Source organism: Loxodonta africana, chromosome 3, assembly GCF_030014295.1.
Source record: "Loxodonta africana isolate mLoxAfr1 chromosome 3, mLoxAfr1.hap2, whole genome shotgun sequence".
Lineage (NCBI taxonomy): Eukaryota > Metazoa > Chordata > Mammalia > Proboscidea > Elephantidae > Loxodonta > Loxodonta africana.
This window is the reverse complement of record NC_087344.1, coordinates 42,918,518-42,932,905: the sequence shown is the minus strand read 5'-3', so window position 1 is coordinate 42,932,905 and position 14,388 is coordinate 42,918,518. Positions and strand designations below refer to the sequence as shown.

General features: G+C 47.7%; 1 protein-coding gene across 23 annotated transcripts in view; it reads left to right on the top strand.

Moving 5' to 3' along the window:
* RERE (arginine-glutamic acid dipeptide repeats) overlaps positions 1–14,388 on the top strand; it is a 473,241-nt gene that overhangs the window by 452,049 nt on the left and 6,804 nt on the right. For all 23 annotated transcript variants that reach the window (XM_064281204.1, XM_023552093.2, XM_064281194.1 and 20 more), the window contains 5 exons: positions 10,387–10,549; positions 11,555–11,647; positions 12,095–12,294; positions 13,534–13,695; positions 14,192–14,305. In XM_064281204.1, the coding sequence (XP_064137274.1) occupies positions 10,387–10,549; positions 11,555–11,647; positions 12,095–12,294; positions 13,534–13,695; positions 14,192–14,305 (732 nt within the window). The remainder of the gene's footprint in view (positions 1–10,386; positions 10,550–11,554; positions 11,648–12,094; positions 12,295–13,533; positions 13,696–14,191; positions 14,306–14,388) is intronic.

The following is a 14,388-nucleotide window of genomic DNA, read 5'->3' as shown; positions in this document are numbered from 1 at the left end:
TGCCTGACCTGCCATTTTTATATCTCAAAAGTGAGTAGGTTTAAGACACACCCTACATCAGTGTGGCCTCATTAAAAATAACAAAACTGTATTCCCAAATGGGATTACATCCACAGATAGAGGGGTTAGGATTCCAACACCTATTTTTTTTTGGGGGGGCGGGGGGGCACAATTCAATCCATAGAAGCAACTAAAACAACAAGATTTTAGAAGGTCTTAGTACAATTTTGGTAAAAGAGCTAGACTCGATCTGTTCCAGTTCCTTGGACTGAACAAATTTAATGGTTTTATATATATATATATATATATATATATTTTTTTTTTTTTTTTAACTCGCTCAACTGGGATTTTTTTTTAAAAAAAAAAAGGGTACCTGCTTCAGGCTCATCTCCGAGTATTTCAGTCAGGCCTTGCCATGACAAACAGGTTAAGCCGAGGAGACCTCCACATACTTGCAGAGTCTTCTCCCACCACCTCCCCTACCCCATTTGCCTTTCCCCAGCAGAGGAGCTGGAGGGTGGTAAGGAGGGAGGGATGCCCTGTACTCTGCCCAGGAACAGGCTGCCTCCTCACTGCCTGGCTTTTGCAGCAGGGTCTTCCTCTTGAACAGCAGGTCAGACCAGACCCCCCCACCGCCCCCCGCCAGCCTCTTGCACAGGAGACTGTGATTCTAGAATGCCACCTCTCTACTGTGTGCCTTCAAGCAGATCATCATTCTCCGAAGTGCACACTGAGACCACAGAGGGTAGTATTGAATGATTAGCAGCAGAGCCAGCTGACAGTGGGCAGGGGTTCCTTTAGGGATTAGGGGATTTGGTTGGTTAACAAAAGAAAGAGCCCAGGAGAACACTGCTTTAATTATCAGAGTCATTGCTGAAAGACAATCAGCCGCCCACTGGAAAAAGATCTGTAAAAGGTGGCTGCTCCTAAACATAGCTGATGGTTCCACCCAGTGCCCAGCTTCTCACCTCAGATGTTCTAAACAGTTGTCAGATACGGCCCTGGGAATGTCAAGGAGTGAAAGGAAAGAATGACTTGCTTAGGATTACATGCCAGGAAATTTTGCTAACTTGCTTCACTGCCCTCGAATTAGTAGTTTCTTTTGCCAAGAAAGAATGCGGCTGTAATGCCCAGGCAGAGTCGGCTGTGGAACTGGAGGAGGTGAGCTCTGCCTTGGGCTCAGATCTCTCCAGTAGAGCAGCCCCCGCCCCCCGCCCCAGGAGACAGTGTTCATGGCTAGCTCCTCTGGGACCTTGACCATTCTTGAGGCCCGGATTGGGGAATGAAGTCTGAGACACAGCTCTACAGCATGTTTCCTTCTCTCTCCTGCCTCTGCTTGGTTGGGGGGCCTTGCTTCATAACTATTCATTGCTTGCTGCAAGTTCTTCCTGGAAAAATACACCTTAAGAAAAAAAGTTTTAGATCACTCCAGTAAGTAAGCAGTAGGTGTTTCTTCACCCTCTTTACCTGGACCACCAGAGAAAGGAGCCAGATGATAATTTTAGCATATTTTTTCAAATAAAATTTTAGCAGTGAAATACCACCTTGATTTCTAACGAATTGCACATTAGCACTTAGATTTGTAGGTTGCCCTAAGTGGAACCAACTCGTTGACAACTGGTTTGGTTTTTGGTTTATAGAGATGGTTTAGCCACTCTTTCCATACATATTCATATTTGAATATTTAGCATAGGAGCATTAATTTTTTTTTAAAGTACAAAACCAGTTGCCATTGAGTCTACTCCGACTCCTGGTAATTACATTGTGTCAGAGTAGACCTGTGATCCATCAAGTTTTCAGTTGCTGATTTTTCCAAAGTACATCACAAGGCCTTTTTTACAAGACACCTCTGGGTGTACTCGAACCTCCAACCATTCATTTAGCAGCCAAGCACGTTAACCATTTGCACCATCCAGGGACTCCACAGTTAATAAAATGTCTTAAAGAATTAAGATAGTTTCTTCTAAATGCTTACTTTCTAACCCCTGCAGCGGGATGGGGGGTAGGGGGTCTCAGTTGTGTGCGGAGGTGTACATTCATCAGCTCTGCCACATAGCAGGTCCTGTCCCATCACATAATTACAGGCAGCTCAGCCTGTTGTCAAAGCTGACAGTAGTAGGTAGGCTTGGGAGCAAAAGAGCAAAATTGTTGGAACTCAGAGAAATACCCTGTAAAGTAGCTTCAGAAAGAAGCTGTGTCTATAAACCCGTTACGCTTGAGCAGCTTCCAAGCCTACATCCCCATCGCTGTCTCCCCTGCTGCCTCTCATTTTAGTAAGCAGTGCTTGGCCTAGGAACAATACCTGTTGAAACTTTGTGGTGAAGATGAAATTAATTGCAGCTTCCTCTCACCAGTGGAGAAGGCACTGATGGTGGTGGCTACATTCTGCGGTGGGTGTGCTCACTCTAGTGCAGGGCCCAGGATTAGATCCTGCCTTTGTTCATGCATACTTATATTCATTCTTCCTATTCATTCATTCCCTCGCTCCCTCTGTCTGCATGTACAAGGAACTGGACACTGGATTTCCAGGGCCTGCCTTAACAGCTGTAGAACCAGCGATCTTCATCATTCTTCTCTGGCAATTGTGGAATCATGTTGTGAGGAGGGTGGAAGTTAAAGGAACACTGCTCTATGCACTGAATTGAAACATGTACCTTCCCTAACATCTAAAGAAAAGACGGGATAGTAGATGGCAGGCTGTAAGCACCGTGGACACTCTGTGTTGGGGCCCCAGGGTCTCGTCTGCCACAGCTCTCCCACCCTCTTCTCAGGAAATAACACACTATAATCACAAAAAAAATCTGGACCCAATCTTGGGTGTACCCTTCTGCTTCTTACATGAGACAAAAAGAATTGACTCCTTTTCCTGCCTCCACACCAGCCTCCCGGAGGGCTCCTGTCTGAGGAGTTAGTGCTGGGCGTAAGAGAGCTGGGGAGGAGGAGCTCTTTGCTCCTGTGTTCCACTCTGGGGACACACAGGCTTACTAAGAGTGAGCCTTTGATACTTGGAATACTTACCGTGCCTCCCCTCTCAGCATTGGCTCTACACTTTGATTCCCCCAAGGCTCCTTATGAAAGGGAAGACATGTGGCTTATTTTACTTAAAAGAAATGTTTTAATTGGTCAGGACAAGTTACAGTTCTCCTCCCTTACCATTGCAATGCCTGAGGGAAATTAAGTCTCCATTATGTTTGCGGGCACTGCTTTAGCTTACCAGATGCCTGCAGGTAAGTTGACCTGCTTGCAAGACAGGAAGGAGAGCCCCGGTAGCACCAGGCTGTCAATTCCCTACTCCAGCCCACACATGTCTGTGCACATGCGTGCTGTGGTGCCCATTCAGCTCCTGGAACATGCTGCTCATTAGCTGTTAACCCAGGTAAAGGAGAACTGGGCCCTCTACCCATAGAAGAACTGTCTCTAGCATCGAATTGGCAGGACTGACCAGCCCCAGCCCCAGCCCCTGTGGCTTCAGCTGGATTGCCCAGGCAGTGCAGGGAGCTGTTGATGAAGCCTGCCTTTACATCTTGTGTCGTGTGTGAGTGAGCTTGGTGGGCTCGCAGCCTGACACAGGAGGGCACAGATGTAAAATGGTGGCCGAGGAGGAGGAAACAGCCCTTCTAGTAACTACAAACAGCCAAGCCCAGGAGGCCTCTGGATTACAAGGCACGGGTGCCTGGAGCCTTTGTCACCCTGGCTCTTCTCTCCATGCTCCTGTTCTTTGTCTCTTCTGCCTCCCAACGCACCCAGATCAAGCACTGCGCTGAGCTGCTGCTTTCCTCTTCACTCCCCCCCTACTCCCCCAGCCCTTGTTTTTCTTTTTGTGGAAAATCAGAGAAGCATGATGGTGCTTATTTTTCCAGCCCTGGCTGAGTGTATAGCCAGGGAGAAGACCTCTGCTGTGTGGAGATCATGCCCTGGGAGGAAAGCTGCTACCTCAGTCCAGGAGCCAAAATTGTATCATTGTCAGTGGCTTCTTGCATATGACCTCTTGGGAAAATTCAGTCTCTCCTACCACCCCTCTTTCCCACAAAAAAAGAAAGGAGTCAGAGAGTGAGTGTGTCTGCTAAATATATACTGATGGAGTTGAACACTTCTCTTGGCAGGAGCTGCAGCCCATAATGCTGTCAACTGGAGATGCCTTCACCCCTTTCTTTTCCTCCTTTGCTCAGGCACTAAACCAGTTTAGTTCATCATGCTGTGTGCAATTACAGTCCCGAGATGTAAGATGTGTTGACTCTGAGACCTTGTTGTGGGATGAGGTGAGATCACCAGGAACAAAATGATCATTATAGGCCGTTCATGTCGACAACGTTTATACCTCTGTGTTTGCTTGCAAGCAAAAGCAGGAGCTAATTTGCAAGGCTGCCTTTGTGAAGCTGCCTTTGATCAATGATTGCCTGTGTTAATGTTTCAGTAAGCTATTGATTTCTGCAACAGCTTTTGTTCATTGAATTTATATGTGGCGGGTCTCTGCAGTACACACTATGCATGTTTGATGAAAGCTCAATTGACTTCATTCCTGGTGAGGCCCAGAGCTGCTTCACTCCCTATTTGTAGAACCAAAGCCTTTCCCAACATGTTCTTTTGTTTGTGCTCAAGACCTAGCCACCCATGCAGTCACCAGTATGCTGCTTCTAATCCGCCTAGATTCGCTCCATTCCAATGCTTGATCCCTGAGACATTACAGTGGTTGAGAGGCAACTAATAAAACCTGGCCTGGATTTGTTTTCTTTTTTTTGAAGTCAGTATTTGTTGAGGTAGAAGTTACATACCATAAAACGACACCCACTTTAAGTACACAGTTCAGTGAGTTTGGGTAACTGTATGAACCAAAAAAAAAAAACTAGTTGCTGTTGAGTTGATATTGACTTATGACGACCCCATGTGTTTCCGAGTAAAACTGTGCACAAAAGAGTTTTTAATGGCTGTGGTCTTTTGGAGGTAGCTCGATAGGCCTTTCTGTCAAGGTGGCCCTGGGTGAATTTGAACTGCTAGCCTTCCAGTTTAGTAGTTTGGCAATTAACCATTTGCACCACCACGGCTCCTTAACAACTATAAAAAACCGAAAAAACCCAAACTCGTTGCTGTCGAGCCAATTCCAACTCATAGCAACCCTATAGGACAGAATAGAACTGCCCCATAGGGTTTCCTAGGAGTGGCTGGTGAATTCGAACTGACACTCTCTTGGTTAGCAGTCAGGCTCTTAACCACTTTGCCGCCAGGGCTGTGCACATAAATAACACCACAGTTGACTTATAGAATATTTCAGTCACCTCAAAAAGTTCTCTTGTGTCCTTTTGCAGGTAGTTCCATACCTTGGCCTTAGGCAAGCACTAATTTGCTTTTTGTGACTTTTGTGCCTTTTCTCAAATAGGCTCATATAGTATGTACTCTTATGTCTGACTTCTTTCATTCAACATGATGTTTTTGAGATTCATCGTTGTTGCATTTGTAGTTTGTTCCTTTTTATTGCCAAGTATTATTCCATAATTTGTTGATCCATTCTCTTCTTGATGGGCATTTGGTTTGTTTTTGGTTTTTGGCTATTAAGAATAAAGCTTCTAAACCTGTATCATAGAACAATGTGTACACTAACTGATGAGAAATTAGTTTGTTCTGTAAACCTTCATCTGAAGTACAATTAAAAAAAAAAGAAAGGAAAAAAAAAGTCCCGCCAAAACAAATAGGGCAAAGTTCTGAAAAGAAAAGAATAAAGCTTCTATGAACTGTTGTGTAAAAGTCTTTGTGTGGCATGTTTTTAATTCTTTTGGGTAAACACACACAAGTAGAATTGTTGGGTCATATGGTATAAGAACTGCCAGACAGTATTACAAAGTGGTTTGACCATTTTTCATTCCCACCAGCAATGTATGAAAGTTCCAGGCTCCCCATCTCCCTGGCTTCAATTTTTAAATGTATATTCTTTCATTTTGTCATCAGCTATAATTTTATACTGGTGGTGGAGGGTCTTTCTTCATTGGTCATTTTGATTGTTGGCCCTAACCTGTTGAAATCTATTCGGGACTCCTTAGTCTTGTTCAAAAACTGTTACTTAAATAATGGGCACAGTTGATGTTTATTTTAGAATTAGGTTTCTTTCTTTCGTGTCCTGATTTTCTCACATCCTACCAGAGGACATGGTGCAGCAGCAGAGGTTTAAAGTTTTGAACCTGAACATTGCCTGAGCCTTTTTTTCTGTCTGGTATCTGGCTTTCGGCCAGTCTCTTAGCCTCCTTCAACTTTGGCTTCTTTTTTAATCCATGAATTATGCTACCTTTTAAAATCATTTGAGACTCTTTCAAAACATTCCTATTTGAGAAACAGAAATAATCAGTTTTAACTGTGTGAGGCAATATTGTGTTACAGACAAGTGCTGTTTAGAAATGTCAAGACCATCAAGTAAGACTGAGGTTTGGCAGAAACCTGGGTAGCACCTTCCCACCCGCTTTTCCCTCCCATCTTTGTTCCCTCCCATCTCCTATAGCTTCACATTTCCTTTTATATCCTAGGCCTCTGTCATCCCCTAGCCCCTGAAATGATTCAGGCTAAGAGAGGAGGTGAACCCACTTTGGGGTTTTTTTTTTTTTTCCTTTCAATCCTTGGAACTTGGGCCCTGAGTTATTATACCACCTGACCTTTTGAACTGATGAAGTGTGCTACCCTGACAGCATTTGAAGGGTAACTGGAACCTGCCTTGGCTTCTGTTCCATATTTCCTCATAGGAAAACTAGGGCCAGGTCAGTTTTATTTCAGTAGCTTTATGAGTTTGTTCACTCCAGCCAACACCAGAGGATTAGTGTAGATAAATGAATACCCAAGGTAGGACCTAAAGTGGCCAGGAGTTAGGAGGTTCTAGATCATGACTTTAGGGGCTCAGGATGCCCTAGTCCCCACTGGGACAGCTGTAGCCTACATTCCTAGAGTAGCATGTGATGGAGAAACAGATCAGAAGAAAAGCAAGTCCCTTCCTGCCTTTTCCCTTTCTGTTCAGTTACCGTATCACGGAACTGAGAGTTGGTGTGTATGTGTGCCCACGCTCCTGTTCATCCTCGGTGGTCAGCTGCTTGGCCTCGCTGGCCCAGGGTGGTGTTTCACCCGTTACATATTAGCCTGTCGTGCTTCCTCAAAGAGGGTCCACTCCAGACTGTGGCCCTCAGAGCCCTGGCCAGTACTTAGCGCCCTCTTGTCATTGCTGAAGTAGTGAATGCCTCAAAGGGGGTCTTGATGCATGATGTGAGAGTAATTTCTGGCCTAATAAAATGACAACACAGATACCAACCAGTATTTTATTAGAGACAAGAGAAGGGAAGAGAAATGGTCAAAAAGGAGAGAATCTAGAAGTTATTTTTATATTGCTATTCATTTAAATTGATTTTTTAATGATTGCCTGGGATGAGAGACCGAGGAAAGTAGGAGACAGTGTGGTCTGGTGAGTAGAACGCTGTCTAGGGAGCCTGAGACACTGCCTCCAGCTCACAGGCACAGTCTTCTTTTCTACAGGCTTTGGTTTCTTTATCTGTAAAACGGTTTTGATTGGACAGATGCTTTCCAAACCTGGCTGTACGTCAGAATCACATGGGGAGCTTGTTAACTGCACTCCCTGGGGAACCTGATTTAGTGTAGGGGCCTGAGAAACTGCATTTTACAGTCTCTTCTGGTTGATTGTAAAGGCAGCCAGCCATTGGGCCTCTGAGGTCCCATCTAGTAGGCTGTGACTGAGTGAGAGGAAGGAGTGGATTAAATGGAGGGAGAGGGAGAAGTTGAACACATTTCATGGCCCTACCAGGCTAAAGGGGAGAGAGAGACAGGCCTCTCTCTCCCCTGAACTTAGCTCGTATTCCAGCTGCCTGGTCAGCACCTGGACTGGAATGCTAGGTCGGCATCTCACACTTACCGTGTCTAAAACCAATCTCCTGATCTCTTTCTCCAAAGCCCACTCAGCTGACTCCATTCTTTCAGTTGCTTGGCCAGGAATCTTGGGTTCATCCTTGACTCTTCCTTTTTCTCAGAGCCCACATTTAATCCATCAACAAATCTTGGCTTTACCTTGAAAATATGCCCTAAAACCCATCACTTCTACCGTTTCCTCCATTGCTGGCAGTTGGTCTGTCATCATCTGTTGCCTGGATTAGTTCAGTAGCTGTCTAACTGATCTCCTCCCAACCCAGCAGCCAGGGTATACCTTTAAAATGGAGGCCAGATCATGTCACTCCTGCTTAAAACCCTTTGGTGGCCTTTCTTTCTGGTCCCCAGCACAAAGGGTGGGGTACAAATGGGGTCCTGCAGTAGCCTCCTGCTGAGAAAATAAGGCAGGGTTGGCTCCTCTGGTGCTTCTCTCTCCCTTCCCTGCAGTAGCAACTGGGACAGGAGGAGGAATCTGTGTTGACTTTTTGCTGGTTCCTTTGTTCATTTGCCAGTTCTGGACTTTAAGACATAAAGGGAAAAATGAGATAATAAGTCCAGACTGGGAAATGCTTTGAGTCCTGGGGGTGAGAGGTGCAGTGGGGTATTTGGTAGCTTTTGTCTGAGGAGCTTCTAGTCATGTCAGCCTGAGTTGAAGGCCAGCTGCTGCTCACATAAACATCTCCAGATTTTAAGCCAGTGTTGAACAGGTATTGGGCTGAGAGAACTCACCTGGGCTTGAGCAGGAGGCTTTTTGCGTGACACGAAAGAATCTTTAATTCAGAACCAAAACAGCATGTTAAGTGGTAATTGGAAAGACGGACATAACATCCATAGCTCCAAGAAATGATAGGTTTATGGAAGTGTCGGAAGTTCCTTGGTGATAGTCTTCCTTCAAGGATCTCGTGGTGGCTGTGATCCCACTTCTCAGAAAAATGCCCAGGCAAATATCCAGCTCTGGTATTTTTGTAGATCCCCCTCCAGCACGTATATGTTTCCTGCTTTGCAGAAGCCATTTGCACACCTAAAATATGCCCACTTCTCTGTCAGTTAGTTTACTTGTTGTCATTATCCTTGAACACCACTTGCTCTGGGAATGTTTTTCGTGAAACCTCTTGTGATTGGGTACAATCACAAGAGTTTGTTGTATGATACCTATGCTTTTTTGATATGTCTATTTTAGTCTCCCCAACTTCAGTCTTTCCAACAAGATTTTAGGTCACTGGAGAACAAAGCCTTTGCCTTCTCTTTTCTTGACTCCTCCATTTGCTGGACAATGAGCTTTCAGTCAGGCAGAGTAGTGCCTGTCCAAGCCATTCGACCTTTGGGCTCAGATCGCCCAGGGTGGCTTCCAGGACACTGTGTTGTTAGGTGCCGTGGAGTTGGCTGCATCTCAGAGTGACCTTATTTTATGTCTAACAGAATGAAACATCACCTGGTCTTGCTCCAACCTCATAATTGTTGGTATTTTTGAGCCTGTTGTTACAGGGTATGGTGGTAGTCTGGCCTGAGTTAATTGACTTTCTACAACATTGATTTAATCAGAAAAGAGCTATGTGAACGAGGCTCTCACTGTTTTAGAAGATGCCTTAAAAATCTCAGGTAAAGATACTTTATCTTGATGTTTAAGAAATCAGTCTTTAGTTCACCAGGGTGCCCTTTTGCCATTTGTATACATGGTGTGACAGGAACAGGCCTACTGAGCCCCTGGGAGTAGGGTTACCGGCCAGGCCTTTTTCTTTTTTAAGTTGCATTAGGTCTTGTATCCCCTTGCTGTATTTTCAAAAAGCTGACTTGCCTCCCTTCCTGCTGGGCCATAAGAAGAAGAGCTCCTTTAGCCATAAAGGCTGACCTTGTGACGTGTGATGTTTCTTCTCTGCACTGGCACCACTATTGGTCCCCTCTTAATCTTTCTTTGTCAAACCCCAGTCATCACCTTCAGGACTTAGTGCTAGCTTGTCTAAGTACGGGCTGTCGGGCATTCTCCTGGGTTTTGGTCTCTGTTCTCCTGACCCTTCTGCTTAGTCTGAGTCCCTCACACCTCCTTGAATTTCTGTGTTTGTTTCTAGGGCAGTCTAACTGACCAGGCATTGTGGGTATGATTTCACTGGAATGCTGTGAAGACCACATCCTCTGCACACTTAGACACACACAGACAGGATGAAAGCTCCATAAGGACAGGGATTTTTTCTCCTTGTCTGTTTATTGATGTGCCTCAGTGTTCAGGACATCGAGGTATCTGGCACGTAGTAGTAGGCACCCCACAGATATTTACTGAATGAACGAATGTTCTTGATGCCTGGCAGTTGTGCCCTGTGTCTCAACAGGCCCATCAGCGCAGCCGCCGGGCAGCTCACAGCTCCAGGAGCGAATTCTTCCTTGTACTCACTCACCTACTCCTGGCAGAAGAGGGAGTATGGGGGACATCTAAAACTCAAACCCCTGTGTACACTTGAGCTCACAGCCAGCTCTTCTTTCTTGCAGGGGGAACTAATCACCTTCTACTACTACTGGAAGAAAACCCCTGAAGCAGCCAGCTCCCGGGCCCATCGCCGGCACCGCAGGCAGGCCGTGTTCAGGAGGATTAAAACCCGAACAGCATCCACACCTGTCAACACACCCTCCAGGCCCCCCTCTAGTGAATTCTGTAAGTGAGGGCAAGGTCTTGACACTGCAGTAGGTGGTGGGAGACTTTTCATACCTAGCCACATCCATGGAACCCATGCCCTGTGCCAGCACACCAGGGAGACCTCATGTTGCTGGTCTTTGCACAGGAGTTGGGTTTGGAGCCGATGGCTCCGGGAATCAGTGCATGTGTTGTGCCTGTGTGCATATGCGTGTGAAGCATGACCTAAATGTAGCTCTGACTTAGGACCAGTAGGGAAAGTTTCTTAAATTATTGCTGCATTTTAATTAATAAATCCAACGTCATTTTAGTTTTTTACAAAAGTTTGTCTTGATCTTGGCCTGAGCTATTTTTGGTACTTAAAGAGAAGATTTTTCTGGTAGATGATGTATTAGTTCTTATTGTACTTTTGGTAGTAATATGGTCAAATTAATGTTTTCTTTTTTCCTGAGAAGAAACAAGTGCTTTCTAACATCCTCCTCTTGGGTCTGATCTGAAATGCAATTCAAGATGACAGTGAGGCCCACCCATGACTCCTCCTTCACTCCCTAGAAAACTGGACCATAGGAATAATGCCTTGCACTCTGTCAGGCCCAGGCCCTGCTCCTGAGGCCGCTGGTGTCACACATGCAAATGGCCAGAAGTTCTGACGCAGGGCATGGCTCAGTGGAAAGGGAATTCTGTAGGATGCCTGGGCGAGGCAGGAAAGCATCATGGGTATACTTTCCGAAGTCAAATCCAGCCAGTCAGAGGCCTCCATGCCAGCCGCCCCAAGATGCCAGTGTGGTGACATTAGCCCCCAAAATCTGCCCGGGTAAGCCGTAGAGTTCCACCCCTCGCACATAAACCCTTCATTCTGCTGACTGCCCCTCAGGAATTCAGAGTGGTCCTTCATGAATTCTGCTCGCCTGAGCATGTCGAGCCACTTTGACTCAGAGCTGGGGCAGGCCAGAGGTCACAGGGTGCCCTGTGTCTTAGCCGAGCCTAATGCTCCCTCCCTCACCCCATATGTGCCCGCTGTGCCAGTGGACCTGAGTTCAGCCAGCGAGGATGACTTCGACAGTGAGGACAGTGAGCAGGAGCTGAAGGGATACGCCTGCCGCCACTGCTTCACCACCAGTGAGTGCCTCATCTCCAGGTTGGGAGGGGCGGGGCGGGGGGGGGGGCGCTTTACTGCTTCCAGGTTCTGAACATTTGCCTTGTGTTTCCGGGCTGAGAAAGTAAAAAATCTTTATTGATTTCACTCGCCTGTTTAGCAGTCAGCATTGGGTATTGTCCAGTTGGTAGGAAGGACTTACTCAACTGTGGTTCCTGGGAGCCTGCTGTGAGTTCCTCCTGGGTACCCAGCAGTGAGGCAGGGTGATGAACAGGTGTTTCTGAAACCTCTCCAGACTGGGAGGAAGCAGGGCAGCCCTGGCGCCTGTGTTGTCTGAGTAACAGATGTCTGTCCAGCCCAGTGCTACATGGGTCTCGTGGTGCCATCATTGGGCTGGGCTCCCACAGAAAGGCGCTTCTTGCTCAGCTGTCCCCAAGGAGACACCCACCCTCACCTTTCCCCTCACACAGCCTCTAAAGACTGGCACCACGGTGGCCGGGAGAACATCCTGCTCTGCACGGATTGCCGCATCCACTTCAAGAAGTACGGCGAGCTCCCCCCCATCGAGAAGCCAGTGGATCCCCCACCATTTATGTTCAAACCCGTCAAAGAGGAGGATGATGGGCTCAGTGGGAAGCATAGCATGAGGACGCGGCGGAGTCGTGGCTCGGTGAGTCTCCCACGCACCCACCCGGCCCTCTAACCATGGGGCTTTGACGCAGCTCCAGCTCAGGTGGATGCTCGAAGGCTGTGCCCACCAGAAGAGGAAGTAGTAGTGTGTTTTATTTTAGGCAGAGAAGCAGGCCCCTTGAAGTGACAGTAATTGCCCAAAGACATTGGCTTCCAGTGTGGAGCTGGGAAGAGCACTTGGTTCTCTCCCTCTCCAGCCTTCTTTGGGGAGCTGAGGGTGGAGGTGCACATCCTGAGCTGGGTTTCAGAGAGCATGGTCGTGGGTCTCTGACTCAGGGCAGTCTCTTTGAGCACCTCACACTCCCTCTCTCCCGCGCGCCAGTCACCTCTGGTGTGGTATATCTTTGCTATTTTAATCTTGCAGACTCTTTTGTTTTTTTTGTTTTTTTCAAGTTTAAACTTGTGGTACATTTTTCTACTCACTCATGACCGCTTCCATAAAGAGACTTTGTTTCTCAGGTCATAAATGTAGCAGGACCTTGGGAAGAGAGGCGTCTTCAGGGTCCCTCCCTCTAGCACTGCCCCCCCCTCCCCAGGGCTCCTCTGACAGATGGGTGGTGCTGTCTGCCTTACTTGGACCCTGGTGACCCATCATGGCTGCTGTCTCCTGGCAGCCTAGCTGCTGCTCGTCTAGGAGGGGCTGGTGAACCAACGTTCAGCATTGTGCCATAGTCTCTGAGCCATCAAGGCTTTGCAGGAATGGTGGTTGTAGGAGTTGAGCTACGTTATTTGACAGCTTCATCTCTTTGGGTCACTTCCCATCCTGTCAGAGTAAGTCAGCAAGGGTTTAGTTTGGTTGCATTGGGAGAGTGGGCAGTTACATGGAATAAACAGAAAGCATGAGGTGATTCAGAGATGGCTTGTGTGTACTTGTCAGTATGGAGAAAGTTGGAGAGCACACTGCCCTGGCTGACTTCCTGCCTCTCAGAAAGCCTCGTCATTTGCAGCAGACATCTTCCAGGGTGGTCTCTTGAGATGAATGCTTTGGGTTTAAGTTGAGAATTGCTGTCTTTTCCATGTGAGCCCACTCAGTCACCTCACCTCCCCCCATAGCGCCAGTCAACCTCCAGAGCAATGAGGGAGAGGCAGGGTCCCTACTGCTGGCCAGGGGGCTCCATTTGCTACCAGAGAAGGTGGGCTCTGTGTGTATGTTGGGCTCAGATGGGTCCCTGCGGGGAGTGGGAATCCAATCTCACCAGCCTCCTGTTTGGGGTGGCAGATGTCTACACTACGCAGTGGTCGGAAGAAGCAACCAGCCAGTCCTGATGGTCGTGCCTCACCCATCAATGAAGACATCCGCTCCAGTGGCCGGAACTCACCCAGCGCTGCCAGCACCTCCAGCAATGACAGTAAATCAGAGACAGTGAAGAAATCGGCCAAGGTGAGGTGCTGGGGACAGGCAGCTGGGGGCTGCTTAGTCCCCCCTCCCATTAAAACCTGGAGTGGCTGGAGTTGGTGTTCAGTTCTCTCAGCCTGGGCCACAGCTCCTTAGTGGATCCTCTCTGGGGCACCAGGATTGCCCTGGCCTGAAGGCTGCAGATTGGAGGCCTGGGTCCTAGAGAGAGGGCATCCAGCTGAGCTCCCTGCACTGACCTTTGGTCCTTCCCCTCTGGGAGCTTCCTCTGCTTTCAGTTTCCCAAGGCCTTCAGTTTCCCAAGGCCTCAGAGGCAGAGTGGAGGCAGTTGGAAGGTCTCCCTCCCCACAATGCAAAGTGATTCCTGTTCCCGGATACATGTTCCTTCCTGGCCCTGCTTGCGTCTGGAGATGAGCTCAGAGTGAGGGAGCAGAGGGTCTTCGAGCTGTCACCATCTCCTCACTGAGGCTGATGGGACGTGCTCTCTTGGCCTGACGTGCCCCTGTGGGCTTCCCCACTACAGAAGGTTAAGGAAGAAGCCTCATCGCCTCTTAAGAGCACCAAGCGCCAGCGGGAGAAGGTAGCCTCAGACACGGAGGAGGTGGACAGGACCAACTCCAAGAAAACCAAGACCCAGGTGAGTTTTGCAGCTGAGCCCTGTTGAGTACAGCTGGCTGCCATAATGCCTGTTGAGAAGCCCCAGCCCAGATCTCACTGGGG